At 39.9% G+C, this 27,848-nt stretch overlaps 1 protein-coding gene across 1 annotated transcript in view; it reads right to left on the bottom strand.

Moving 5' to 3' along the window:
* The window catches only part of SI (sucrase-isomaltase), a 160,997-nt gene that overhangs the window by 53,919 nt on the left and 79,230 nt on the right, over window positions 1-27,848 (bottom strand). Inside the window, exons 29-44 of the mRNA XM_075268726.1 lie at window positions 26,181-26,277; window positions 23,907-24,019; window positions 23,701-23,826; window positions 21,662-21,790; window positions 21,455-21,565; window positions 19,686-19,748; window positions 16,365-16,481; window positions 15,025-15,109; window positions 12,362-12,500; window positions 11,580-11,713; window positions 8,737-8,771; window positions 8,468-8,584; window positions 8,031-8,179; window positions 6,144-6,228; window positions 1,964-2,020; window positions 1,251-1,375 (exon numbers count right to left, since the gene is read on the bottom strand). Of these exons, the coding sequence (XP_075124827.1) occupies window positions 1,251-1,375; window positions 1,964-2,020; window positions 6,144-6,228; window positions 8,031-8,179; window positions 8,468-8,584; window positions 8,737-8,771; window positions 11,580-11,713; window positions 12,362-12,500; window positions 15,025-15,109; window positions 16,365-16,481; window positions 19,686-19,748; window positions 21,455-21,565; window positions 21,662-21,790; window positions 23,701-23,826; window positions 23,907-24,019; window positions 26,181-26,277 (1,682 nt within the window). The remainder of the gene's footprint in view (window positions 1-1,250; window positions 1,376-1,963; window positions 2,021-6,143; window positions 6,229-8,030; window positions 8,180-8,467; window positions 8,585-8,736; window positions 8,772-11,579; window positions 11,714-12,361; window positions 12,501-15,024; window positions 15,110-16,364; window positions 16,482-19,685; window positions 19,749-21,454; window positions 21,566-21,661; window positions 21,791-23,700; window positions 23,827-23,906; window positions 24,020-26,180; window positions 26,278-27,848) is intronic.

Here is a 27,848-nt window from a genome sequence, read left to right as displayed (position 1 = left end):
GAAAAAACCTAAAATGTATTCTTGTAAAATATATATTGAATTATGGGGCATATACATATTTTAAATAAATATTTACTAGCTTTTCAGACAACTTAGTCCCATTTCATAGAGCATGTAATGCATTTTTATTAAAAATGTTTCTGCTTTTTGCCTGAAAAACCTTTCTGAAGTCCCTGTACCATGTGTCTTTCTTCTAGCTAATTTTCTGTTCACAAGGAGGTCCATCCAAAGATGTCATTAAAGCAAGACAGTTTCGCAGGGGGGGGGTCTATTCTCTGAATAAAGAGGGGAGGGTCTGATTTTCCTCGCAGTCTCTGCACTTGTCTACAAACAGTTTTCTCTGTGTACTGGACTGAACTTGAACATTATACACATTTCACAGCTTTCTACATAATGAAAGTCCTCTATGTACTTATATCTGCTGATATCTGTTTGTGTTATTGCTTATGAGATGTTAGTCATAGAGAGTAAGCAGCTTTCCTGACTGTGATTTCCCTTTCTGTTTCATGGGTCTGTTTAACTGCCTCGTGCCCTGCATTTACATTGAATATCCTATATTAGCTTTTCTCAGCTCTTTGTTTGCTATTTTACAGTCACTCTTGGCAGATTTGCATGTGAAACGAGTAGTAGTAGTAGTAGTAGTAGTCGTAATGGATGAGGGTGGGGCTGTTCCTTATTGTATATGCCCTGAGAGAGAATTTTAAAATGTGATACCACCATAATGGAGCTAGTAGCAGAAGAAAACCATTTTGGACAACATGTATGATAGCTTAAACAGCCACAGAACAGACTCAGATACTTTTAAGAACTTTGTATAAGCATGAAACAGTCATATTCACCTCACTGATCCCCAACCATTCCAATTCCTTTGCTTCTTTGGTCTCCTGGTGGTCTCTGTTTGCAGGTCCCTCTTGATACCCAGGAAATGACCCCTCACTCAGTCTTTAGCAGTGACCTACCTTGGCCTGGAATAAGCTGACCAAGGTTTGCTTTATGTTGTGAGGGACCAGGGAGCAGAAATGGCAGGGAACAGAGTCAGCGTCAGAATGAGAGCTTTGGAGGATCAGTGGGGTGACTATGGCTTATTTGTAATGTTTTTACATCTCTTTGAAGCTGTTAAAATTATTGGATGGGTAATCTTGTGTAAACAAGAAAAAAAAGTGATATATAGGAGAAATCCCAGTCATGCTGGTGACTTAATTCAATCTTGTCATACTAATGTTTAAGAGTATATTGCAAATTATTTTTACCTGTGATTTGTATTGAAAGCAGGCGCTTGCTGTGGTAAAATGTAACCACCTCTCACATGAAGGTTAATGTGTTCTAGTGGTGCTTGCAGAGTTTTCTTGCTACCAGGGTTGTCTACTGTAATACCCTTTAAAAAAAATAGTGACATATAGACAGTTATGGGCAAAATGTTATTATTGACAAAACAAAACAAAAAATTACAAAATTGGGAGATTTTTTAAATATGTTTGTTTTGTATAACGTAATCTCACTATCCCTTATAATTACAATAAAATATAGGGAGATATTTTGTATTTTTAGAAAATATAAGCGACAAATACAGCAGAGCATAGAAGGTATAATCACCATTGGCTTGCCTGGCATAAAAGCTCAGCACTGTCTACTAGAGATGAGCGAGTACTGTTCGGATTAGCCGATCCGAACAGCACGCTCCATAGAAATGAATGGATGCACCTGGTACTTCCGCTTTGACGGCGGCCGGCCGCTTAACCCCCCGCGTGCCGGCTACGTCCATTCATTTCTATGCGAGCGTGCTGTTCGGATCGGCTGATCCGAACAGTACTCGCTCATCTCTACTGTCTACTTAAATGGAGCTAAGCTTTAACTTTAGACCATGATAAGCACTGCTATGGTTCTTAAATAAGGCAACCTTATTCATCCCATATGTCCCTTTTATTTCTTTAAACAAGAATTAAGTAAAGGGAATTGTACTTACTGTGTGATAATCATACCAAACCGTGTTAGGGAAATAGACATCCACAGTTCTGTCATTCTACAAGGAAACCAAAATTCATGTGAGAGACTATACAGTGGGGCCAATAGCATCAATTGGATTCAGCTTTGTTAGAACATTCTCACAGTCTTACCAAAAATATAGTTTTACTGGCCAATGCATAATGTTCTTAAGTCAGGTGTAGCTAAAGTGAATTATTGATGTATTTCCTTGCTGCTACAGTTATATACACTGAGTTATCAAGAAAGGACGGCTCCTCTTTGGGAAGTCCTTACCAAATTACTCTTTAGAAAGCGTGGAAGTAACAGAAGCAGGCTCCTTCCATTATATAAAAGACAATGAGCAACTAACAATCTGGATAAGCTGTCGGTTTCCATGTTACATAGTTTCCCACTGAGTTTAATGGTCAGTGGTTAGTATGCCTACAAAGACTCTCATTGTTAAGTCAATGGTAATGGCAACACCCAGTTATCAAATTATTCCTAAATTTCTAGGTGAAATAATAAGGGAACAGCATAATGTGAATATATGAGATAAGATATGTCAGAATTGTTACTTCACGGGGAATACAAATGCTATATTTAATATAACAGACATGTCAAGTTAGGTGACAAGTCCTCTTTAATTCCTCCAGTTTTCATGCTTTCTTCATGAATTTTTCTCCATCTTGTGACACAGATTAAGTTGGTTTGAACTAAACAATGTTTTATCTGCACCTCTCAATCTTACTTATAACATACTAACTGTCACGGAGCAAAGGTATACGTCCTTCCTCCGGAGGATATCTTGAATCAACAGGGACGCAAGAGGTTGGGAGACAACAGCAATTTATTGTAATCCACAAAGTTAGTAGCCGGCGGCGGTCACATCAACCGTAACAACAATAAGTCCACGGAAGTCACAACTCAATGATAGCTTTGGTTCCTTGGTCCTGTAACTAAATCCTGGCTCTCTGCAGAGCTGTGCACAGGCCGGCTAACACATACTAACTGCTAGCTACAACTATATACTAAGACTGTTACACCTATATCTGTGGGTGGGAAGGGCTGAGTCACAGATCCTTCCCCCCTCACCTATACCAAGGAGAGCAGACTCCCTGTCTACTATGGACAATGCACCATCCAACATCTTCTTGGAGACACTGATCAGATTATCTCCACCCATTGTCCTCACTGGTCCTCACTAGTTAGAGGTATTTGCATACAATGTGCTAACGCACTAGACCCTAATCAGCCAACTACACATTGATGTATATAACAGGTTAGAGAATACATTCCACATGAAATATATATTACACATTGCCTATAGTATAGACTCTAACCATCCCGTGACAACCCCTCCCCCTCTCAAAACATGTGCATGACACAATTGGCCTACACAGGTAAACTGGGGAATGCACATCAGTCTCTATAGCTCATATGTCCTCCTGCCGGGATAACCCATCCGCGTTCTGGTGTTGGTTCCCTCGGCGGTACTGAATGGTAAAGTTGTAGGGTTGAAGGGCTGGCATCTGGCAGAAAATCCGGTCGATCCATGTTGGCGTCTCTCTGAGCTTGGCTTCGGGTCACTGCTCCCACAAAGTGGCACTGTAGATTTCCAACATCGTTGCCTAACAGAACATCGGCCGGCAGCCCGCTCATCACACCAATTGTGCATCGTTTTGGTCCATAACCATAGTCGAGTTCCACGGTAGCTTTAGGAATACGTTTCCGAGTACCTCCTGCCAACTCGATAGAAAGGCCAGGGCCCTCCTCTAGGGCCTCGGGTCGAACTACTCGGGGGTCCGCTACCGTTAGGAAAGCTCCCGAGTCCCGGAATCCAACAACTGTTCGGCCATCCAGTAGGACCTCCTGCAAGTGCTTCCGCTGAAGGTTTGCGGGATGTGTGGCAGAGGGCTGAATCCCATGGACCCCTGGAGGTGGAACAGATGGGTCATTCATGGAGTCATCTGGAAATGGGGCCAAACTTTCTGTCCTAGGGGTGGTTCCCAGGTAGTGAATAGGCCGGGATGCCACGGTGGCCCGTGCCCCCATGTTAACAGGGCAACTAGCTTGCAAATGTCCAGGCCGCCCGCACCCAAAACATCTGCGCTCTAGCATTCTTCCAGTAGGTCGTTGTCTAGGGACAGGGTTGTTCATAGCTGGAGGCCGATGGGCTGGGGCAGGGGTAGAGGGGGAATTGTAATCCTGAGGCCGGGCACGAAAGGTGGGTGGCTGGATGAAGGGTGTCTGGCGGACTGTGGTAGTTTTCCGCTCCTCTGCAAACAACCTCTTCCACTGCGGCTTGATGGTCAGGCCCTCATCTGCAAGGGAAGCAGCTTGCTCCACTGTGGCTGGGTTCCGTTCCAGCACCCACTCACGGATCTCAGCGGGGCACTGGGAAAAGAACTGTTCCTTAAGTATGACTTGGAGGATCTTATCGACTGTGACAGCCTCCTCTCCTTCTAGCCAGCGCTTGCATGCTTGCTTCAACTTGTGGGCGAACATGTGGAAGGAGCTTCCCCCATTGTAAGACAAAGAGCGGAACTGAACTCGGTAGGTCTCTGGAGTGACTGCATAATACTTCTGCACCGCTCTTTTAATGGCCTCATAGTCCCACTGATCACTAGGGTCCATGGCTCTGAGAGCTTCCGCAGCCCCATCTCGTAGGTGCCCCACCAGATACCGGACCCAATCCTTCTCTGGGACTTCCATCAGGTGGCACTGGTGTTCGAAGTCCTGAAAATATCCATCAACATCCCCAGCCGCTTCATCAAAGGTCTTGAAGTGTTTATGGGAGACATATTGTGGTTCTCTCACTGTTGGGCTGGGGGTCGACGTTTGATTATAATTCCGCGTAGTTATCTCAGCCATTCGCATTTCATGCGCCATTCTTTCCTTTTCATGCGCCATTCTCTGCTCCTCCTTCTCCGTTTCCTGAGCCCTCTGTAATGCTCTACTCCTTTGCTCTGCAGTTGCTCCTAGCCCCAGCACTGCCAATTCCTCCTCATACAAAACAACTCATCTGCTCTTTTGGGTCTGTACCTGCCACTCCCGTATCTCTACTGTCTCCTGGGGGCAGCCCTCCTCATGGTCGCTTTGCAGGGTCATCTCCTCCAGTGCCTCGATCAGTTGATCTTTCGTTCTTCCCTGGTAACTCAGGTTTAGTTCCTGGGCCCTTACTTGTAGACTTGCCATAGTCCAGTTCCTGTATTCTGAGGTTGTGGCTCCATTAATCGCTGAGCTGCTGTAGTCCATCTCGCTGTCCACTGTTGATCCCACTGCTTCCACCAGTTGTCACGGAGCAAAGGTATACGTCCTTCCTCCGGAGGATATCTTGAATCAACAGGGACGCAAGAGGTCGGGAGACAACAGCAATTTATTGTAATCCACAAAGTTAGTAGCCGGCGGCGGTCACATCAACCGTAACAACAATAAGTCCACGGAAGTCACAACTCAATGATAGCTTTGGTTCCTTGGTCCTGTAACTAAATCCTGGCTCTCTGCAGAGCTGTGCACAGGCCGGCTAACACATACTAACTGCTAGCTACAACTATATACTAAGACTGTTACACCTATATCTGTGGGTGGGAAGGGCTGAGTCACAGATCCTTCCCCCCTCACCTATACCAAGGAGAGCAGACTCCCTGTCTACTATGGACAATGCACCATCCAACATCTTCTTGGAGACACTGATCAGATTATCTCCACCCATTGTCCTCACTGGTCCTCACTAGTTAGAGGTATTTGCATACAATGTGCTAACGCACTAGACCCTAATCAGCCAACTACACATTGATGTATATAACAGGTTAGAGAATACATTCCACATGAAATATATATTACACATTGCCTATAGTATAGACTCTAACCATCCCGTGACACTAACCATTAATCATTATAACAGAACTCAAAGTTTCCAAAGCTTCAAACTTTTAAGCAAGCAACCCATATAATAATGCAATGCAATATGGAGGTTCCCAATGAACATATTGATAAATTCTTGCAGATTTATAGACTGAGAATAAACAAGAATAGTAAAGCTGCTACTCTGTGAGGTAACAAGTATAAACTGTATAGCAAATAAAGGTTGGAGGTTCCAATGGCAGATTGGATATTAAATGAATAGCAAATAAAGGTTGAAGGGTACAATAGAGGATTTGAGGACCTTAGCTTATACTTACATTCCTAAGTACTGGGCTGATCATGAAGGCTGCTCCCCACAGGAACTGTTCATAGACATCCCAGGTTGTTTTATCTTCAACAAATCTTAAACATATGAGAATGAAGTATGTGATTATAATGTATAGAGATGAGCGAGTAGTATTTGATTGAGTAGGTATTCGATCGAATACTACGGTAAACAAAATACTCGTACTCGATCGAATAATACTCCTATTCGCAGTAAAGATTCGATTCAGAACCAGCATTGATTGGCCGAATGCTATACAGTGTATAGCATTCGGCCAATCAACACTGGTTCTGCCAGAGGCTTGTCTGTGATCAGGCGGAGTCTAAGATTGGACCACAGCAGTCTCCGGCAGTCTCCAGCAGTCTCCTGCAGAACCAGCGTTGATTGGCCGAATGCTGTACACTGTATAGCATTTGGCCAATCAACGCTGGTCAATGCATTCCTATGAGAAAAAGTCAGCTCCCGCATAACCGCAAGCTGCCAGCTCTCCCGACTAGCAATGACGAGCCTGCTGCAGAACCAGCGTTGATTGGCCGAATGCTATACAGTGTATAGCATTCGGCCAATCAATGCTGGTTCTCCAGGACCAGGACGAGTAATGGCCGGTTCACATTAACGCTTGCCTCCCGTCCGGAAGGAGTCCGCATGAGGACCCCTCCTCCCCCCCCCAATTGAATATCAGCACAACTGCAAGCGCTGGACAGTTAAGCACACAGATCCTATAGCATATAATGGGCTCCGTGTGCTTGCCGCGCACTGCCCGCACGAATGATTCATGTGGGCAGTGCGTGGCAAGCACACAGAGCCCATTATATGCTATGGGCTATGGGTAGTGCGCTGCAAGCACACGGACACCGTTATAATCTATGGGCTCCATGCGCTTTACCTGCACAGCGCTCCTCCTCAACACTCCTCAACTGCACTTCGCTACTCCTAAACACTCTCCTCCTGCTACTCATGGATTTGGTGACTCTCCTTTAGTCGAATAGTGGTTTGCCCTGAAACGAGCATTTTTTTTCCATAGACTATAATAGGATTCAATATTCAATCGAGTAGTCGAATATTGAGGCTCTACTCGAAACGAATATCGAATCTCGAATATTTCGCTACTCGCTCATCTCTAATAATGTACTTTACTACAAAAAAATTCTGATTACATAATTTTAATTAGAAATCGAGACTTCTAGTTAAGATAATACTAACAAATTCTAATGTATGGTAAAATGTTAAATAGAGAACAACAGCATACAGAGTTCTAAGAAAGAATAGGGGAGATTTATCAATGCTCTATGCCATAAGACTGTTATAGAGGGATGTAGGGATGATACTGTGGCACGCATTTGGTGCAAGGGACTTCTTTGTGCCATACATGTGCCACAACCCCCATTCTGTGCCTAGGTTGCCACACTGTGAAAATATAGGTAATGCAGTAGGGGACACCTTGGTCCAGCATAATTTTTTTTTTTTTCCAGTTTTCTGGTGTGAGTTAAAATGGAAAGCTAAACCAGTTCCTAATTCTGACTGTCCAAAGGATCAAGATGCTGCAGTTTATATTCTGACATAGATTTCCATCCCAGTACTGGGGCGCACAGCCGATTTATGAAGAATACAGAAATAAATAACTGGTTCCCTCTGCCAATACAATATGCTCATCTTAATAAACCTGTCCCAATGTCCCAGAATGTAAATGTCAAAGGAAGTAAAACATTACTAGACATGTCAAAGATGGCGGAGGCCATCTTTAACCAATACTCTTGCGGGATTTTGTGTTTTCCAGTTTTCAGTTCTTTTGATCAATTTTACAAATGTATGACATATATGATATAGAAATCTAAGATAAGATACAAATTGTTAAAGGTCATAAAATGAAACTACTTACTCATGCAGTAGTGGTCTCACCACAGTGGACCCTGTAGTATGAGCTTCAAATAGTAAGGTGTATAAATAGGGCAGAAGTGTATATCTGATGTTCAGGACATTTCTTGACAAATCTTCAAAACTTGCATTCCAGCTAACAGGATCTTGTCTCTAAAATAAAATTATTATTATTATTATTATTATTATTATTATTATTATTATTATTATTATTATTACTGTCTTAGACCTGTTTTGTTCAGATATAACCTAACAGGAAAATGTAGTTTAAAGGAAATTTCAGGTATTTCCTGCACTACACCAAAAAATGAGTTCTATATTCACTATAAGAAAATAAATACTAATTGTAAAAGTCTATGCATGACTACTGATATTGTTCTGACCAAAGATAGGAAAAAAACAAAAAAACAAACAACTAGTAACATTTCTATAATATTATACCCTCCATCCAATTCCATTATGATTTCTTGAATATGGATAAAATGCTCCGAGCTCCATCCATCGTGCACATAATTCATATGTAGAGTCTTGAAAAAATCCACAAATGTCTGCTCCAGTCTACACAAACACATTAACAAAATAAAATACAATTAAAATAGTTTTGTTGAACTTATAATATTGCATTTATTTTTTTAAAAAGATATAAAATGAAAGTTTTTTTTTTTTTTAATGAGCTATTATTTTGCTTAATTACATAGCGCCGTACTTACATATGAAATGCCAAAAAGGCTAAAATCCAGCATGCCTAAAAAAGAAAAAGGAAAATAATATAAACTTTTAAATAAGAAATCTGCAATTATGATTGGCTATTAATTTGTTTCCTACTTTTTATTTTCAGCACTGTAGAACACATAAAGGGGGTTGTGCTGTTAAGGACACTTATCCTCTATACACAGGACAGGGAATGCTTGTCCGATCGCTGGGGTCCCTCACTGATCAGAAGGATGGAGGATGGAAACTCCCCCTAAGGGGGCATTCACACGTAGTTAACGCACGCTAAACAGAATTCCATTGACTTCAATGGGTTCCATTTAGCGCGTGTAACACATTGAAATCAATGGGTAAAAAAGCCTCCCATTGATTTCACTGTGTAGCGTGCATAAGACGGAACCCATTGAAGTCAATGGGATTCTGTATATTAGCACTGATCCTCACACAAGTTATCATGTAAGAATCAGCGTGCATTAACTACGTATGAACGCACCCTAAGGCTTCCTTATGAATGGAGCACCAGTGCCCTTGCGTCACCATCACTCCATTTACTTCTATGGTTAGGGGATAAGTGCACCTAACAGCACAACCCCTTTAGTTCTTAGTCTTAAGCTAGCTACACACTAGATGTTCTCCAACCTTTCACATGCAACTGACTGATGACAGAATTTAGTTTGCCACAAGAAAATCAGTCATGCTGGATATTTTTGGCTGGCAGTTGTCCAAAAATATCAGTGTTTGGCAGGATTGTCCACTTTTAGCCAATCCCCAGCCAACTTGTGCCAAGTCACTGCCCTTTGTATTTTTTAAAAACTAAACTGCCTCCCTGATCAGGCAGTTTACTTGTTAATGTTGATGGTGGCAACAGTGGTAAGAACTATTCCTTATTAATCATGACAACCACTTGAAATCTAATGTACATGACCGACTTTATAGGAAAGCCCATTAGTAAAAATCCAAATTTGAGCTGGCGAAGCCTTTCCACTTTAAAAATTAGTGACATTGAGGACAGAGGTTCTGTGCTGAGGGCTGAAGTTGCATCCTCTAGGCCATTCCTTTGTAGAGCAGTATTAACCTCTGTTTGCTGCATGTTGTTGGAGAAGTTGTGGTAGCGAAGAGAAGTCCTGTGCATATTAATAGCCTATAGAAAAAGGGAAATTGTGTACCTGCACCTGCTCTCCATTTTGCTTTTAATTCTATATGGCAATGCTGTAATTTTATGTGTACTGGCACATGAGTGTTGAGCCATAATTCCATTAGCTACTTTTCCTTCTTCCTTATAAAAGCTTCGTGTGTCTGATGGTGTAGGATGATAAAATGTTTCATATTAACATTATCTGTAGTGAATTGTGTTTATGGCTTGCTATTTCATATAATGGCATTATAGGGTGATGTCATAGTTAACACTATAATTACAGTGTACAGTTTATGATATCATATAGGAATAGGGAGGGGGTTACTTTAATTTAAAGGGACTTAATTTAAACAGATCCAGAATTTACGAGATGGTGACTCTTCCAAGGTTTGCCCATGCCAGTATTAGATTGTTTGACATGGATAATTGATTCAAAATGCCAATCTAGAATCAAATCATTTCCCTTTATTCTAGCTTCCCCTGGTTCAACATAGGATTAATGATTTGTGCTGCACTATTGTCATTGACACTGACTTGTAAAAAATATTGAAAAAACAGGGATCGAGGTTAAAGGGGTTTTCTGGGCTTTACTATTAATAATCTGTCCTTATAATTGGTTGATCAGTAGCAAATCATGGGGCTCGATTTATCCACTTAACATTCATCCACTGAATAAAATAAATTTTCTGTAAATGTATAATATAAGCAACATTTTAATTTATTTTTATAAATATTTGTTTGCAGTCAGTGAATGAGAGCATTCTTGCTTACATGCACAGACTAAGAACTCTGTCCCTTGTCCTACTCTAAGCTAAAAAGTGGATACAGCTATATCCAATATGGGCAATTCCATCTATCCTAAATATCCGGGTCTACATGATGCAGCGACTGGGCAGAGGAGTGCTGTGTGCCACTGTTCTGTGATACAGTTTCAGTAGTAATGCTTGTACACGTGAACCACATTGAAACCAATGTATGCATAGATTTGGAGCCTATGGATATAAGTAGAATTGCTCTCATGTACTCACACCAAACATATTGGAAAGGGTGAGAAACTGAAACAAAGTACAGTTTATCAGAAATGTATATAATTATTTTTACAGAGAATTATAAAGGAAACCCTTTACTTAATACTGAAAAGGGAATATAGACTGCACTTGTGGACTTGAGCTACCCTTGTATTATAGGCATGACCAGTCAAAGGGCGAAGGCACAGATAAACATTGGCAAAATCAACTGTTTGCAGGGGTATCTGGACCTGCTTTTCCAAAGGAGATTTGAGACAACCCCATTAAGATAAACAAGTTAATCTGCTCACATGAATACTAGTCAATTGTGATTCTAGAAGAAAAAGAAAAATATCCTGCAAATAGTTTAAATTCTGTCCAAATATGTAATACAGAGATGCATATACATTCCAATGGTTCAGATTTGTCTGTGTGCAATTCATTTATCAAGATTATAAATCACAGAGGTGATCTAAGGCTGGATTCACACCAACATAATGTGTCTGTATTATATTACAGTTACAAATTCCATCCCAGCCATGGCTCTAATGATTCAAAGTAGTCAGATCATTAGGCCTAGAATTTAGTATGGGATTTATAATATGAGCCATATAATAAGGACATTGCATGACTGTGTGAACCCGGCCTTGGGCATGTTTTTTTTACATGTACCTGATTTATAACATGACATGATATTTACCAATAATAGATTTATCAATTTGATTCCAAGCAGCAGTGTTATCTCCAAGCCAATGTCCAACCCACTGTCCAGATGTTGGATATGTAGAGCGAGAGACAACAATTCCACGTTCTCCAGTGATGTTGCGAAGAGCACTAGAAATAAGGGGAAGATGATATTAATTTTAGCTTCATAACATACGTTCTTGGGGCAACACGGTGGCTCAGTGGTTAGCACTGCAGCCTTGCAGCGCTGGAGTCCTGGGTTCGAATCTCACCAGGAACAACATCTGCAAGCAGTCTGTATGTTCTCCCTATGTTTGTGTGGATTTCCTCCCATACTACAATGACATACTGATAGGGAAATTGTACATTGTGATCCCTATATATAAATCCCTATATGGGGCTCACAATCTACATTTAAAAAAAATGTTCTTTAGTAGTTTAAAGAAAGCCTGTCACAAGAAACCAGAATATCAATCCACCATGTAGATAAATAGGTTACAGTCACCTGAACCAAACAGTGTCTTCCCCTTGTAAACCCGTGCTTCCTTTTCAGAGGTATTGCCTTTTTTATCAATATGAAATATGGTTTCCCCATAACTTTTTTTGTATACAAACAAAAAAAAAATGCGTTTGGTCACAAACCAGAGAAAATATCCTGGTCATGAAGTGGTTAAAGAGAGCAGCAGCTCTTATGCTCAACTACCCCACTCATTTAACCTTTGTTAAATAGTTAATGAATGTTTTTGGTTAGAATACCTCTAAGTATAGGTGTAAATATTGCTTATAATAAATTCTTACTCATATGTTGGCTTTGAGTGTGACCATCCATACAAGCTGTGGACATCATAGTGTTTCACAGGAGTTCCATCAGGAAGGTGTTGTTGACTTTCCATACATAAGGTCTTATATTTTAAACCTTGTTCTCGGTCACTTAATGCTAAGAAAAAACAAAGCAAAAATATTTAGCATTGCTGTCATCAACCAGTTTACCATTGTCCTGCACCAAGAAAAGTTATTTGTTCATGATTCCTGCTCAATTTACTGTATTTAGCACTGTTTCTAATTGCCATATTAGAGAATCTATGACAACATTAAAGGAAATTTCAGTGGGCCAAATTGATATATTGCATTATGTCTAGTGCAGGGCCTGAGGATGTATTCTCTTTTAAACTGAATCACTATATACTCTTTCAGGACCTGAAGTAGGCACAGAATATAATTTATGTTTGGCCCAACATGTTTCTATAAGCATGCGCTGTTGCTAACAAATTGGCAACTTTCAAGAAGTGACATAATGTATATTTTAAGATTTATATGCTGGGTATAATTTTCAATATCAGCCTTGCCTTTCATACACCCCAAAAATTAATGCAGGCCACACTTTAGACTCCCTAAAGGATCATAGAACATGTCCCAGACCCAGTAAATAAACAAATGGAACCCAGCCTTTTATAAGACCCTGCCCCAGTCCTTTATACATCAGACCTTTCTGTTTATGCAGACTCTAGAACAGGAGCAAGCAACCTTTCTTGTATCATGCTCTGATTTTGAAAAAAATAAATAAAAAAAATTAAAGATGTATATTAATTCTAAGGGTGTCGACCTCATATGTGCGTCACTATCTATCTATCTATCTATCTATCTATCTATCTATCTATCTATCTATCTATCTATCTGTCTATCTGTCTGTCTGTCATATAATGTGAACCATAACAGTAACCAATTACATTTTCATTTCATTGTCCCTGTCTTTTTTTAGCCAAGTCTTTCCTATTCGGTGGATATGAAATTTGTCTGAACATGGAGCTAGGAGTAGTCTGCAGTAACCCTGCTTTGTGGGGGCAGAAGGTGCCTCTCACTCAACATAGTCTTTTTTTGTTGAAGATATCCAAACAAATCTTTCCAACATTATCAAAATAAATGAAGACAAGTCTAGCTGCAATGTTTATTTTGCACAGACAGCTGCTATCCTCTGAGTAGCCTACTGACCCGGGCACTAGAACATCATGCCTTATGCATTCCATCCCCCCCCCAGTGCATCCTCCCCACCAACTGTATTTCCATGGTCCATTAAGAGAGATTTTCACCTGGAGCAGTACTGTCATGTGGTTAAAACAGCAGAGAAAGTCTAGTAGAAATGCATTGGGTGCTGACTGCATCACCAGTGTCAGGGGTTGTTGGGACTCTTGCCCTAGAATGTACTACTTACAAGAATCCCCAGAATACCCCTGCCTATTTACAAACCTCCCATACCTTTTACATTACAAAGGTAAAAGCACCAGAACAGGAAGGGGTGGGTATATATAGGTATATAGGGAGTCTGGGGGGATCTCTCTTTTTTCTGGGAGTATCCCAGGAAAGTTGTCAAATTGGATTGATCTGCTATTGTATTTTACATTGAGAGTAGTTGTCAGATATCTTTACTCTCTGATGCCGTTTGGTGCCTACTGCCCCCTGACTCTTTTACATCCTAGGTGCATAATTTGTCATGTCACCTCCCTTGCTCTACAGTGCTTTCCCAAAACTGGAATCTAAGCCAACTTTCAGGCTTGCTGGGCAGGGCTGGGCTTTGATTGTACCTTCTTACTGGTATAACACCTTGACAGTGCATTGTTAATGCTGATGCTACTGTACCCAACTGGTTATCAGTATCACACCAAAAAGCAAGAATAGCTGGAAAAAGGGTAGACCTAGTGCTCAGGTCCTCTGCACAGGAAAAAAAAGAAGCAAGAATAGCTAAAAAAGGAATACTTCTAGTGCTCAAAACTTTCTCTTGAATGTGTAGAATGTTCCGACAACTGTGACTAGAGTACATGGCCGAGCACCGCACCACCTAAGTACATGAATCCTAAGGCCAGGAATAAGTAAGATTCTCTAGAACATAGCACCAGGCCAGAGAAAATATTTTTTTTAGTTCTGCCTTCATGGAGAATTTAGCAATGTATAAGAGACTGAACAACTCTTATAGGAGTTCTGGAGGTCTTTTCTTCTTCACAGTCTATTTGTAACAGTTGACAAGTGCTAAAAACCATTACTACAGCTATTTCCAACAAGGGTACCTTGGAAACCCACCAGGGGGCCGCAACACTCTAAATGGGAAAATGAAAATATGCTTTTGTGATTTTTTTGTCTTTTGCTAAGAGTTATTTAGGGGTTCCCCAAGGAATGTTGTCTGGGACATCCCGAGTCTGAAAAGGTTGGGAAACATTGAACTAATATAAAATATAATATATAGCTCATCTCAAATTGGCACGCGTGTCCTAACTTTACCTATATGCAAACTGACAGCTTGGTGAATGGAAAATAATTCTACATTATGGCTGGATTGCTTTCATTAAATTATCATAAGCCAAACTAATGAGCTTATTACAGCTATAGCATCATCATATTACTTGCACTGAGTCCCTTTATTCCCCATGTAGGACACATTGAAGAGATATTACATTTATAACTATTGTTACCTGGCATATATGGCGGATTGTTTAAGGTTTCATCTCTGCAACCATTTACAGATCCATGCACAAAGCTAGCTGGTTCATTCATATCCTAATGAAGTTTACAATAGGAAAAGTCACTTAATAGTCATAACACATGTGTATGTATACTTGTAGTATCAGATAATTATCCTTTTATCATCACATAAATGATCAAATAAATTATCTGATTTAACGTAAACTGTACTTAATAAAAACCACAGAGTTAAGGACATTTCAGATCATTTTATACTTTACAAATATTGCATATTTGCGTAAAAGATGGCTGTTTATATATATACAGCAATAAACAATGAGGGAGATTTATTAATTTTCTATGCCACTTTTACAGTCTAAAAAAGTTGTAAACTAAAACACTACTTGTGACAAAATAAATGTTGCGATAGAGTGTAAGCAGGGCATATTGTTGGCAGGGCCATTGGTTTTGTGGTATAAATTATGCCTGAAATTTACACTAGAAGCTGCCATACAATTTAGTGTAGGCATAGCAGCCCATCTAAACTAAAAAATAAAAAATCAGGCAAAACCAGTGTACCAAATGCCTGTCTTGATAAATCTTCCATTTTCTCTATTTTCAGCATTTTTGTTTTACTCATTTAATGTGAATAGCTTTATGAAAAAGCATTGTGCTAATTACCAATGTATATATTAAAAGAATCCAGTGAATTCCACTTTACCCACCCTAATTGGCAAAGTGAATGCGATTAGCATGTAGTGCTGATTAATATGATCAAATGTGATAGAAAAATAAATACATTTGCAAATGTTATCACATCCTCAGTCTAGGGTCCCTAGAAGCTCTGCATCCAAGGGCTTTGCTGCTGTTGCACTGCTTTTGTTTCCACTTCACTCCAGTAGAGAGGAGTGTAGAACGTAGAGTAATATTTTAGGACTTTAGTGTTAAAATCAAAGATGTGTCAAATTTATCAAACATCAGGACACAATAATAAACTTACAGTGCACATTACAGGGACTCCAGTAAAACTTTCTTCTAATCATCCCCGGTCTGCCTACCACAGAATTCAGTTCTAAAAAAAAACCCTGCTTTGTTCCATATAAATTTCATCACCCTAATGTATACAAGCAATTCTAAACTTTAGTATTTAATGATTGGTATTTGCCATGTATGTCAATATATTATCAGATCCCACAGTACAAAGTTATAATCAAAAGTTTTACAGTTTTTGTGCAAAGAATAGATTTTGCTAAACATACATGTTACAAGGCTAAACGCCTGTGCAAACATAAGGCCTAATGTCTTTAAAATCATCATCATCTATGTAATTGCTGATGCTTCATGTACTTACTATCCACAGTCCATCAAACCTAATATACTTATTTCGATATTCTTCAATCTCTCTGTACCACCATTTTGCTGTCCTCTCAAGGAAAAAGTCTGGGAATGCAGCATAAGCCCTGTACAACTTAAAAAAAAAAAAAAAAAATGTTATTTTGCCATTTTTACAATTTTCTATTATGTTTTTTATTTTTTCTTCTTCTGTTTTACATGGTCTATATAACTAGAATGACATGTAGTCACATTAGCAAATTAGGACGAGACTCTCCAAAGAGAAGTACAGAGGCAGCGCTCACCCAAAAAGACTTTATTTGGTAACAGCACAACGCGTTTCGAGCCAATCTTGCTCTTTCTCATGTGCATATAGATAACCTTCCCACAGTGGATACTGGGCGTCCACCCAGACACCCAGCATCCACTGTGGGAAGGTTATCTATATGCACTTGAGAAAGAGCAAGATTGGTTCGAAACGCCTTGTGCTGTTACCAAATAAAGTCTTTTTGGGTGAGCGCTGCCTCTGTACTTCTCTTTGGAGAGTCTGGTCCTAATTTGCTGAATTCCTCACATCTTCCTGATGGCCTTTTCAGCTGCTGCCCTCCTTAATGTTCCATTTGATTGTGCCTATAGGTTGTTGTGTTTCACACAACCTGCCAAGGTGAGAGGCCATCCTGTTTTCATCTTATATTTCCATTCCATTTATTGAAATTACTGCACTAGGGTCGGCTCGGCGCCCTGTTTTTCTTCTTTTTTTATGTAGTCACATTAGACATTAATACATAAAAATCCCAAACTGCAAGTGCTATATGTAGGAGATCCCAGGCATACTGTAGCTTAAGTTGTTTTTCTCATAATCATTAGAGATGAGTGAACACCATTCGATCGAGTAGATATTCGATCAAATTTTAAGGTATTCGAGCTATTCAATTCCAATCGAATACCACGCAGCAAACACAGTAAAAATTCGTATGACCTCCCACCTTCCCTGGCGTTTTTTTGTTTTTTTTTTTGCACCAATAACTGTGCAGGGAAGGTGGAAAGCAGGAAAACGTAGGCATAAAAAAAAAAATAGGAAAAAGTCATTGGCTGGCGAAATCAGGTGACCTCGGATTTATAAGAATAGTTTCAGCCATATTTGTTTCAGATGCGGTTTGGAGATCTAGGGAAAGACATCGTGAGCAGGGTGAGAGAGAAAGTTTAGCTTGTGTTAGTCAGGAAAAGCGAGAAACAACAGCTCTTTTCAGAGCTACACTGCAGGAACAGTGTACACATACACTGAACCTGCCAAAGATGCGTTAGGGTAGCATCAAAGGATGGGGGCGGGCACGTGGATGTGGAAACCCAGCTGGAGATCCAGTTCACAGTCCAGGTACTGAAGAGGGTCTGCCAACAGTGGCCCTCGTCAGTAGCACAAGGGGGCGAGGATGTGGACGTGGAAATCCAGTCCACAGTCCAGCTACTGGAGAGGGGCTGCCAGCAGTGTCCCTCGTCAGTAGCAGAAGGGGACGGGGACGAGGGGATCCAGGCCGTAGTAGCTCGACTCCAATTATATACTGGAAGAGGGCAGCCAGCAGTGCCACAACATCAAGTGGGGTGCAGGGTGTAGTGCTGACAAGGTCCGAACAACAGAACCTATACTAGGGTGAATAGCAGATATTGTGGACCCGCAACCAGCATGTCCCGTCCATAGTACTGACAAGATGTCTGTGCCAGCACACAAGTTCCTTGTCCTCCCCCTCCTCCTCTAACACCACCACCACCTTCACTGTAAATAAATAGATTTAAAAAAAACCATTAATGTTTTAGGGCTCCCCAATGGTCTGCAAAATAATTTTTTAGGGCTCCCCCCAAGGGCCTGCAAAATATTTTTTTAGGGCTCCCCCCAAGGGCCTGAAAATTAATGTTTTATGGTTCCCCCAAAGGCCTGAAAATTAATGTTTTAGGGCTCACCCCAAGGGCCTGAAAACTAATATTTTAGGGATCACCCCCAAGGGCCTGAAATCTAATTTTTTAGGGGTCACCCCAAAGGGCCAAAAAGTAAAACTCTGCTGGTTAAAGGCTCAATTCACCCAAAGAGCCTATTACACTGCTGGTACAAGGCTCTACTCACCCCAAGGGCCAAAAAATAAATCACTGCTGGTGCAAGGCTCTACTCACCCCATGGGCCAAAAAGTTAAAGACTGCCGGTGCAAGGCTCTACTCACAAGGGCCAAAAAGTAAAACACTGCTGGTGCAAGGATCTACTCACCCCAAGGGCCAAAAACTCTGCTGGTGCAAGGCTGAACTAACTTAAAGGGCCTAAAACTATGCTGGTAAAAGGCTCAAGTCATCTCAAGGGCTTCAATCTCTGCTGGTAGCTCAGATTAAGGGCCTCTAACTTCATTTGGAAGGGCTCAAGTGAAGGGCCAGAAAAGTAATTTTTGAAAGTCTCACCACATCACACACACATAAACAATGACAGTTAAGGGTGGGGGCTTTTGGATTTCCCATTGCCTATGCCATCTGTGGTTGTCATGGGCAACGTGATTTAAAGGTGTGCATCTTAATGTTTATTTAGCTTTAAATTTGTGTTTCTGTCCATACTATTGTGCAAGAAAGAAGGTTTCCAAGTATTTTTTCACTTTCATAGAGGTTCTATTGAGTTTGGAAAGTGTCTAGTTGTTAGGCTGTGATATTGGGGTAATACTGGGACTTGGGCGTGCTAGATGCCCCCAGACATGCTTCCTCTGCTGTCCCAGTTGCACTCCAGAGATGTTAGCATCATTTCCTGGGGTGTCATTGTGGACTTGGTGACTCTCCAGAGTCGAATTGTGGTTTCCCCTGAAACCAGCCTTTTTTCCCCATAGACTATAATGGGATTCAATATTCGTTCGAATAGTCGAATATTGAGGGGCTACTCAAAATGAATATTGAATGTTTCACTACTCTCTCATCTCTAATAATCAATACTGTCTGTCTATTGCAGAATTCAGCTCTAAAAAAAACTGTTCTTTTCTATATTGCTTCTTAGATTCTAAAATACCACCCAAATTCAACCTCTGCTCTACCAATGAACATTGTAATCAATGTGTATTTTCATTTTACTGGATTTTCTCCTCAATACACTGTCATACCATCCAAACTCACAAGCAAATGTAATAATATAACATGTCTGTATGGTTGTACAGCTGCTTGGAATAAACCCACACTTTTTCTAAATATTGGAGTGCTGCCATTTTTTCCATTTCTTATATACACACACATATATATATATATATATATATATATATATATATATATAGAGAGAGAGAGAGAGAGAGAGAGAGAGAGAGAGAGAGAGAGAGCAAATTATTACCTGAACCTGTGTGTCCCAGTCCAAAGACTCATCAATAACTACATCAGGAATATCTGGCCAGACCTAATAGAAGCAAAAAATAGATATAATTGTTAATAGATTGGACAAATTGTTGTCCTGGGATCCTCTGCAATGTATTTATTGTAATATTGCAATTTTGGAAAGTTTTCCTACAGTCTTCATTTGTTACTTATCCACAGAGGCGGTAATAAGTGTTGGATTGCTTGGGGCTCTATTACCAGTTTGTGCAACAATCTCTATTATTAAAGACGTTATATATATGGTATATCCACAGTCTATGCCATAAATGACCATAAAGACCAGGACCTATCTCTAAAATTGAACCCCAAAGTCCATTTCAGCTCACCCTGCTCTCAATGACAGCTTACTTCAGGCTATTAGTGATGGATGAGTTTGCAGAAACAAGTGAAAGGAAGTTACAAAAACAGTACAGCACAGTGAGCTATTCTTTTTTAGTATCTCACAAGTCAGTTTTTGAGATAGGTATAAATCTCAGAGTTGGGACACACAAACATTGGACATTTATGGCATATCCAAAGTACATGTTATACATGCTAGCTATTGTCTTCTTCAAGATAAGATTGAGTTGTCAAACCACTTTCAAAGAAATGAGTTTCATCAGATACCATCGCATATGTTCAGACCCTGTAGATATGGACAATCATGTTGGTGGCCTCAAAAATAAATTCTTAAGGCAGGGTTACTATCCAAGAACAGTTGATAACCAAATAACCAGGGCCACCAGAATCCCATGATTGGATTTATTAAAATACAATACCAAACAGGAGAACAATCGGGTGCCCACGGTCATCACATACAACCCACACCTGGACAGGCTGAGAGGAATCACACGCAAACTACATCCACTATTGCAAAAAGACAACCGTCTAAAATCCATATTTCCGGACCTCCCTCTCCTGTGCTATAGACAGCTATCTAATCTCAGAAATATGGTCGTTAGGAGTCTACTATCACCTCCAACTACAATAGGAACGTTTCTGTGCAGACAGAAAAAATGCAAAACATGCCCACACATACTAACCACAGACAGAATATAAATCCCCAACTCCAATCAGGACTACAAGATCCCAGATACCTTCACCTGCAGCACACCTATTGTGGTGTATTTAATAATATGTACCAAGTGTCCCACTGGGAGTCTATGTAGGAGAGACAGGGCAGACACTTAGAATGTGGGCGAACTCGCACCACCACACAATTACAGAACAGAGAATGGACCTCCCTGTGCCAAAACAGTTCCATAATCAAAATCATAATATCATCAATGACATGAAGATCCTAATGACCTAAGATCCTAATGACCTTTCATCAATGACATGAAGATCCTAATGATCCTAATAAACTAATGACAACCTTTGACGCACTCCAAGGGGGGGGGGGGGTTAAACCTGTCACATGGTTTTATGTCCTTTTACAATAACTAGACACCAAGTCACTAATCAAAGGGACCATAAAAACTCAGTGAGCCTTCCTGTGAACTGATATATTTTTGTTGAACTTATCTGTTTATTTGCTTGTACTGCTTTCCATCAATTGTGCATCAAACACTGTATTCCTGTATAAATGTGCTTGCCGTCAGATATTGTGTTATACCAGCCTGATGAAGGGACTTAGCAGTCCCGAAAGCTTGCAATCTGTCATCATTTTTTGTTAACCATTAAAAAGGTATCAACTACTGAGTTTGCATTAGTTCACTTACTAGGTAAACTTTACATAGTCACACTTACCTTTCCCCATACTATGTCATTAGAATTTGGCCATTTGATAAATACGTCATCTTGCAAACCTCTGTCATAGGCTGGATAAGGTTTGGTTTCATTCCCTGAAATGGCAGGATCCTAAACATGCAAAGAATATTCTAGTTCAGGTCAAGTGATGGCACAATATATAACTAAGTCAGCCACACGTCATTTACAGAAATCACTATCACTCACCAAGAGTATAATAAATTTCATTCCTTCCCCTCTAATTTTGTCAACTAGATCTGGTAGTCCTTTAAATTCATCACCCAGTGTAAAGTCCATTTGTCTCTCCATGTAGTCAATGTCAGCATACTGCACATCCTGGTGAGTAAGGTTGATAAATACAATGAATCACACACATATTAAATGCATTGAGTATAATTATAGTTAAATATGTAAGCATGTAATAAGGAGATAATCATGTAATAAGGAAATGTACAATATGTTTTAGAGTTTTTTGGTGAGGTCTAACTATTTTAGTTGATCCCATATGTCCACAACCCTATGGAGTATGTCATCAAGTGACATGTTAACTGCAGGTTGACATTACAAAGATTGGAAACCACAGTGAAAATTCAAAGCAAATATATTTATTACTACTGTACATCACAGCGGGTTAGCAGTCTACAAGTCCATGATGCATAATCCACAGGTCTCATGTGGACCTATATTATTTTCAACCCTCTTTTTTGCTGTGTTTCTATATAATCTAGTTACTATTATGGCATTGATATTTGTGAGTTCAACATAAATGTAGCTTATATATGAAGAGATAATTATACATTACATATTTTCAAACACAATATAGTTAGAATTTCTAATTTTGCTGTTATACAGTACATATCTGTATAATGAGTTTTATCAACCTACAGGATAGAAACTAATTTAACTTTTATTATGTTTTGCTTTGCATATCTACAGGACTAGTGTTAGGGGAAGGGCAAACTTGGTGATTCAAGACCAGCATCCATGTAGGGATCTCTGAGGAAGCAGGTCATCTGGATCCAAGCCCTGGATCAGGGAAATGCCACCATTCACGGTGTGACTTATAGGATTGTAGAATTGTGCACAGATACTCACTGTATCACACTACCTGTGCTGGACTGGTGACATTAAAACAGGTCTCAGCCGCTCCTCTCTTCTGAGGCAAGGTAAGTAAAATATTTATTATTGGAAAAATAAGGAACTGCTAGCCATAGGAGGACACTATTAGCTGCGAGGAGTCATTATAACCTATAGGAGTCACTAACAAATGTAATGGACACTTTCATGTATAAAGGGTATTGTAACCTATAAGGTAACAAGTGTAGAGGGATGCAGCTAGGGATTCTTAAGTGTTGATGTAGCGTTCCAACCCGTAGTAATCATTTAAAGATGAACATCACAGGATATTAACTGTTACTGTATAAGGAGGTACTATTACCTGTGCCGGACAAAAAGCACTAATGCTTAATGGAATTTAAAGTGAGAACTATTATATCATTACTTAATTAATGAATCTAATTTGATTGGAAAAGAAGCATACAGTACATGGATACTATAACTTGAAAGGGTACAAAGGTGGGACGTTCTACTTAGCGCTATTTTTTAAAATTACGGATGTCACCTGTGAGTTATTAGATGTAACTTTTCTATATCACTTACACAGTCACTGGTCTACAGAGCTCTTGTATAGGACTGGTATCTACCACTATTTGGTCCCCATGTGGTGGTAATATAAGACTTTGCGTAGTAGTTATTATTCTGTGACAGTACAGTGATATGATCGAGTCACCATGTGACATGTATCATGGTAATATTATTTGAAAACATCATATGCGTATGATTTACGCTGGGTTCACACCTGTTCAAGTTTCCGTTCATTGGATCCACTTGGGGATCTGAGGAACAGAAACCCAATCCACTTAAAAAACGGTTATCTGTGGAAACTAATGGGTTCCACCAGGTTTCCAGATGCATTCCACATAAAAAAAAGCATAGAGAAAAGTACTCTTTGCAGGACTTTTCTCTCTGCATTTTTCTAGCGGATTCAGAGATGGAATCCCCGAATGAAGACTGGGCGCAGGTGTGAACTTAGCGGTATAGTGTGGATGCATTTGCTTGAATATGACAATGTTGTTGGCAACGTATTTCTGCATCTGGAACCTCACTTTTAATTCTAGGTCTGCATATCTAAAGCAGTTCAGGTGAATTTTTATAATAGAATTTACTGTTATAATTATATAACTTACATAGGGAATCTGAGCCCTTTTCATGTTATCATATAGGTCAGAGATTTCAGAGTCATTTTTGTATCCATAACGGCATAACTGGAATCCAAGTGACCAGTAGGCTGGCATAACAGGGCGTCCAATAAGCTACAATAGATAAATAAATATATAAATAATCTGACATGACAGGTGACAGAACTTGAAAGTAATAACAGATTGTATCTTACTTCTGTGTATTGCTTCACAACTGTCTCTGGGTGGGGACCAAGGACTACATAAAAATCCAGAATTCCTCCTACAGTGCGGAACGTTATTGCTGGGGTTTCTTGTAAAGTCACATCTGAAAATGGTAAAAAAAAAAAAAAAAAATCTTAAAGGTGAACTGCAGCTATGTTTGCTTTACAGCAGCCACATAGATGTAATAGAGTTGGGTGTCTATGTTTTGTGAGGAGTGCAGAGATCATTTTGCAGGGAAAGAGAGAAGGAAAGCTGTGAGCGTTAAGTGGTGGATCCTGTTCTGTCTATAGATAACTGTTACAATTCATTACCTTCGATGATATTGAGATGACTACTGAAAATTGATCTCCACATAAAGGAAATGCCAGCTATTATATGTCTCAGTGACCACTGTAAAAATGTGACGGAGAACTTATAGAAAAGATATATCACATGGTACCCCAAAAAATTATATATATATATATATATATATATATATATATATATATATATATATATATAACTTAAGGGCACGACTAGATGCATCATCTAGTCAACACAATATTGTACTTTGAAAGGCTGCAATTCACAGCTTCGCCCCAAAAAAGCAGTTACCCTGCGCAGGTGTGAACCTAGCCATAGAACTATACTTTTTTATTATAAAAGTCTATATAAAACAGATGCAAACATATACCCTTTCTATAATATCCATTTGCATCCATAGATCCAACTAAGTTGGGTCAACATATTTATCAAATAGCATCAGAATAGCAAAGCTATGGAACTCTCTTCCCCAGGAAGTGGTGATGGTGGATTCATTTAACAAGTTCAAAGAGGGCCATTACAGGTTATGGACACTGGATTTTAAAAACATCCCGATCCAGGGGTTTTATACTGACTGTCAAATTGGAGTCGAGAAGGAATTTTTTCCCCTGAAATGGGGCAGTAGGCATGAACCTTGTGGGTTTTTTTTTTTTTGCCTTCCCCTGGATCAACACTGTAGGGATTGTAGGTCATAGGTTGGACTTGATGGACTGATGTTTTTATCCAACCTCATCTACTGTTTAACTATGTAACGCTAGGTTCACACCTGCGTTCTACTCTCCGTTCTGTGCTTTCCATCTTCTGCATGGCAGAAGACGGAAAGCACAGTCCGGGTCCGGCCATGAGCGGCGGTGAGCGTTTTATACTCTTCGCCACAAAACCAGTTTTTTTCATCTGGACACAGAGTACTGCATGTCCGACTCTGTGTCCAGATTAAAAAACCCGGTTTCGCGGCGGAGAGCACAAAACGCTGACCGCCGCTCACGGCCGGACATCTTTCTCACCCATTCAAATGAATGGGCGAGAAAGACTCCTGCAGGTTTCCGTCTCCTGCTCTGTTTTATGCAGGAAACGGAAACCTGCAGTACGGAGAGCACCACGCAGATGTGAAGGAGCCCTAACTTTGATAAATCTGGCACAGTTTAGGACTGCCCAATCTAAACTTGCCCTGTCAAAAACTTAGACAATTCAGCTTGAAAAGAGTTACAGAGCTATATGGATAAAGAATTTGATAATTTTTATTATATTTTTATATATTTTTGCTCCATATGTCCCCATGGGGTCATAGAATATGCCTGAGGTACATTTACATAGCAATGTTTCGTTATTTTTACAGTATTCTCCTGTAACTAGACATCTATATGAGCTCTGATTAGTGTGTGTGTGTGTGTGTGGGGGGGGGGATTCTACACAGGGAATCGAATGATTTGTGGAGTTGTTCTGCATCTGATATAACCTAAAACCTCCTCTGCACTAGAAAACACCTGGAAATCACTGTCACTGCCTCTATCCAATACATAATGCTGAGTCAACACTATGCAATATGCAATGGAAAAAGACAGAAGCTGTAGTAGATCTCTTCTGTCTTCTCTATAGGGTTTCCTGCTGTCTCTGACAGCTGGTGAGCCAACCTGTTCTTGCTAGATTGCAGGAGAGTTATTATATCAATACCAAAAGATGTTACAAATTTAGGATCTTCAACACCCACTGTCGAAAGACAGAGGGCAGTGTCTACAAGGGTAAATTCAAGCCAAGAATGAAGAGCAATCACAGTGGAGATTAAATAGTGAAAGCCCGGAAAGGAGAGATTTGCAAATTGTCTTCCTTGTTTAACGTGCTTAGATCATTTTCAGGAGAAATGGAGGAAAACGAGAATTGTAAGAAAGCCTATAAATAATCCAAGTGCTACTTAAACACAACATACAGTACTAATTATAACATAAAAATGTAAAATAGTTTACCCATAGCATTGCTGTTGAGTAAAAGGACTCCGTGAGCATTGCCATCATTATCCAAGCTCATATAAAATGGATGAACTCCATATGCGTTTACAAGGTACTGAAAAAATAAAACAAATAATGTAAATATTGAAGTGATATATTGCAAATAAAACTATAATAGATTTGAGTGTATTATTTCTAATTTGTAGTGGCTAAGGAAATAAAAAAATTAATAACCAAAATGCAGATATCCTTTAAAGTACTTTAATCGTTAAAGTTTATTCTCTGGCCTGTTGGAAAGACGGAAAGGCACATGATGTTAATTGTATTAAAAATAATTTTAATGGTGGCTGTATTTGTGTAACGATTGCGGAGGCCCCCTCAGCTGCCCCAGATCGAGCGAGACAGTCCCACATTCCGGGTGATGTCCTGCTTTTCCAGGCGGCAGGCAGTGATTTCACCTCTATCTGTGTCTTTAGGATTACTATAGTGGAGCACATAGCTATTAGGTCCGTGCTCCATTTTTCAGCCCTCAGCTGATAATGTCTGCAGCAGGCAAGTGCAATGAGCATCAAGCTACAGACAGTCAAAGCCTGCAGGTCCACAGGAACACAGTGAGTATTTTTTTTTTTCAATGTAACATCCGTAGTTGAGGGAGGAAGGGGAAATTAAATTATGGTGGGTATTGGGGGCCCACTTTCAAAAAGTTTGCACGAGCCCCCTGGTACATTAAACCGGTCCTGGTCATGTGACCGGTAATCAAATTCTTCAACTGACGTAGCATGTAATGTGTGCACAAGATGTCAGTCTCTCCATTCATTTGTTTGGAACTCACACTGAGGAATGACCAAATGGAGAAATAGATTTCCTGTCCACAAATAAGATGCTGTGTCAACTGGAGAGTCTGACTGCTGGTTGTAAAATGCAACTAAAGACCAGAAAAATCTGGCTAACTCACAAATACAGCCACCTGTTAAGAAGATTACTTGTATTACAATTACCACATGTTCCTTTCCCTTTTGAGCCAGGGAATACAAATTCTTGTGGGCGATCTACTTTAATATGGGATATACAGCATGTATATTTCAGTGCTATCTATGAAGTCCATTGGTGAAGCAGATACAGTTTCTTTGAAATATTCATCAATTATACTGTAGTTTTTGTAGACCAAAGTGATTGATCAAAGGAGATCCTGAGAATTAGAACTGGAATATTTCTATTACAAACAAGGTGATTTTTTTTTTCACGTTTTAATTATATAATCTACTTATTTTATGGTGGCTAATATGTTGGCCAAGAGATAGCTTTTTATATCTTGAACATTAAAGGGATTCTATCATTAGGATCCCGTTTTAAGCTAAACCCACATCGGAATAGCATTAAGAAAGGCTATTCTTCCCCTACTTTTAGATGTCTTCTTCGTGCCACTGTTCCTTACATATTCCATATGCTAATCAGTTTTCTCGCAGCACTGGGGGCAGTCCCCAATACTCAAACAGCACTGGAGGCGTCCCCAGTACTGCAAGAAAACTAGCACCGCCTTCTTCTTGTTCGTCTCCTCCGTCTCTTCTTCCTTGTCCCGTCACATTTTCTTTAAAAAGTGCCGACCGCACATGTCCGTCACAAAATGGCCAATGGACATGTGCAGTGGGCACAGTCGGCCATTTTCCTGTGGCCAAACAAGAAAGA

This window comes from Leptodactylus fuscus, chromosome 3 (genome assembly GCF_031893055.1).
Source record: "Leptodactylus fuscus isolate aLepFus1 chromosome 3, aLepFus1.hap2, whole genome shotgun sequence".
In the NCBI taxonomy this organism is placed as follows: Eukaryota; Metazoa; Chordata; class Amphibia; order Anura; family Leptodactylidae; genus Leptodactylus; species Leptodactylus fuscus.
Note: the sequence above shows the minus strand (reverse complement) of the source record. Positions and strands in the feature narration are given on the sequence as shown.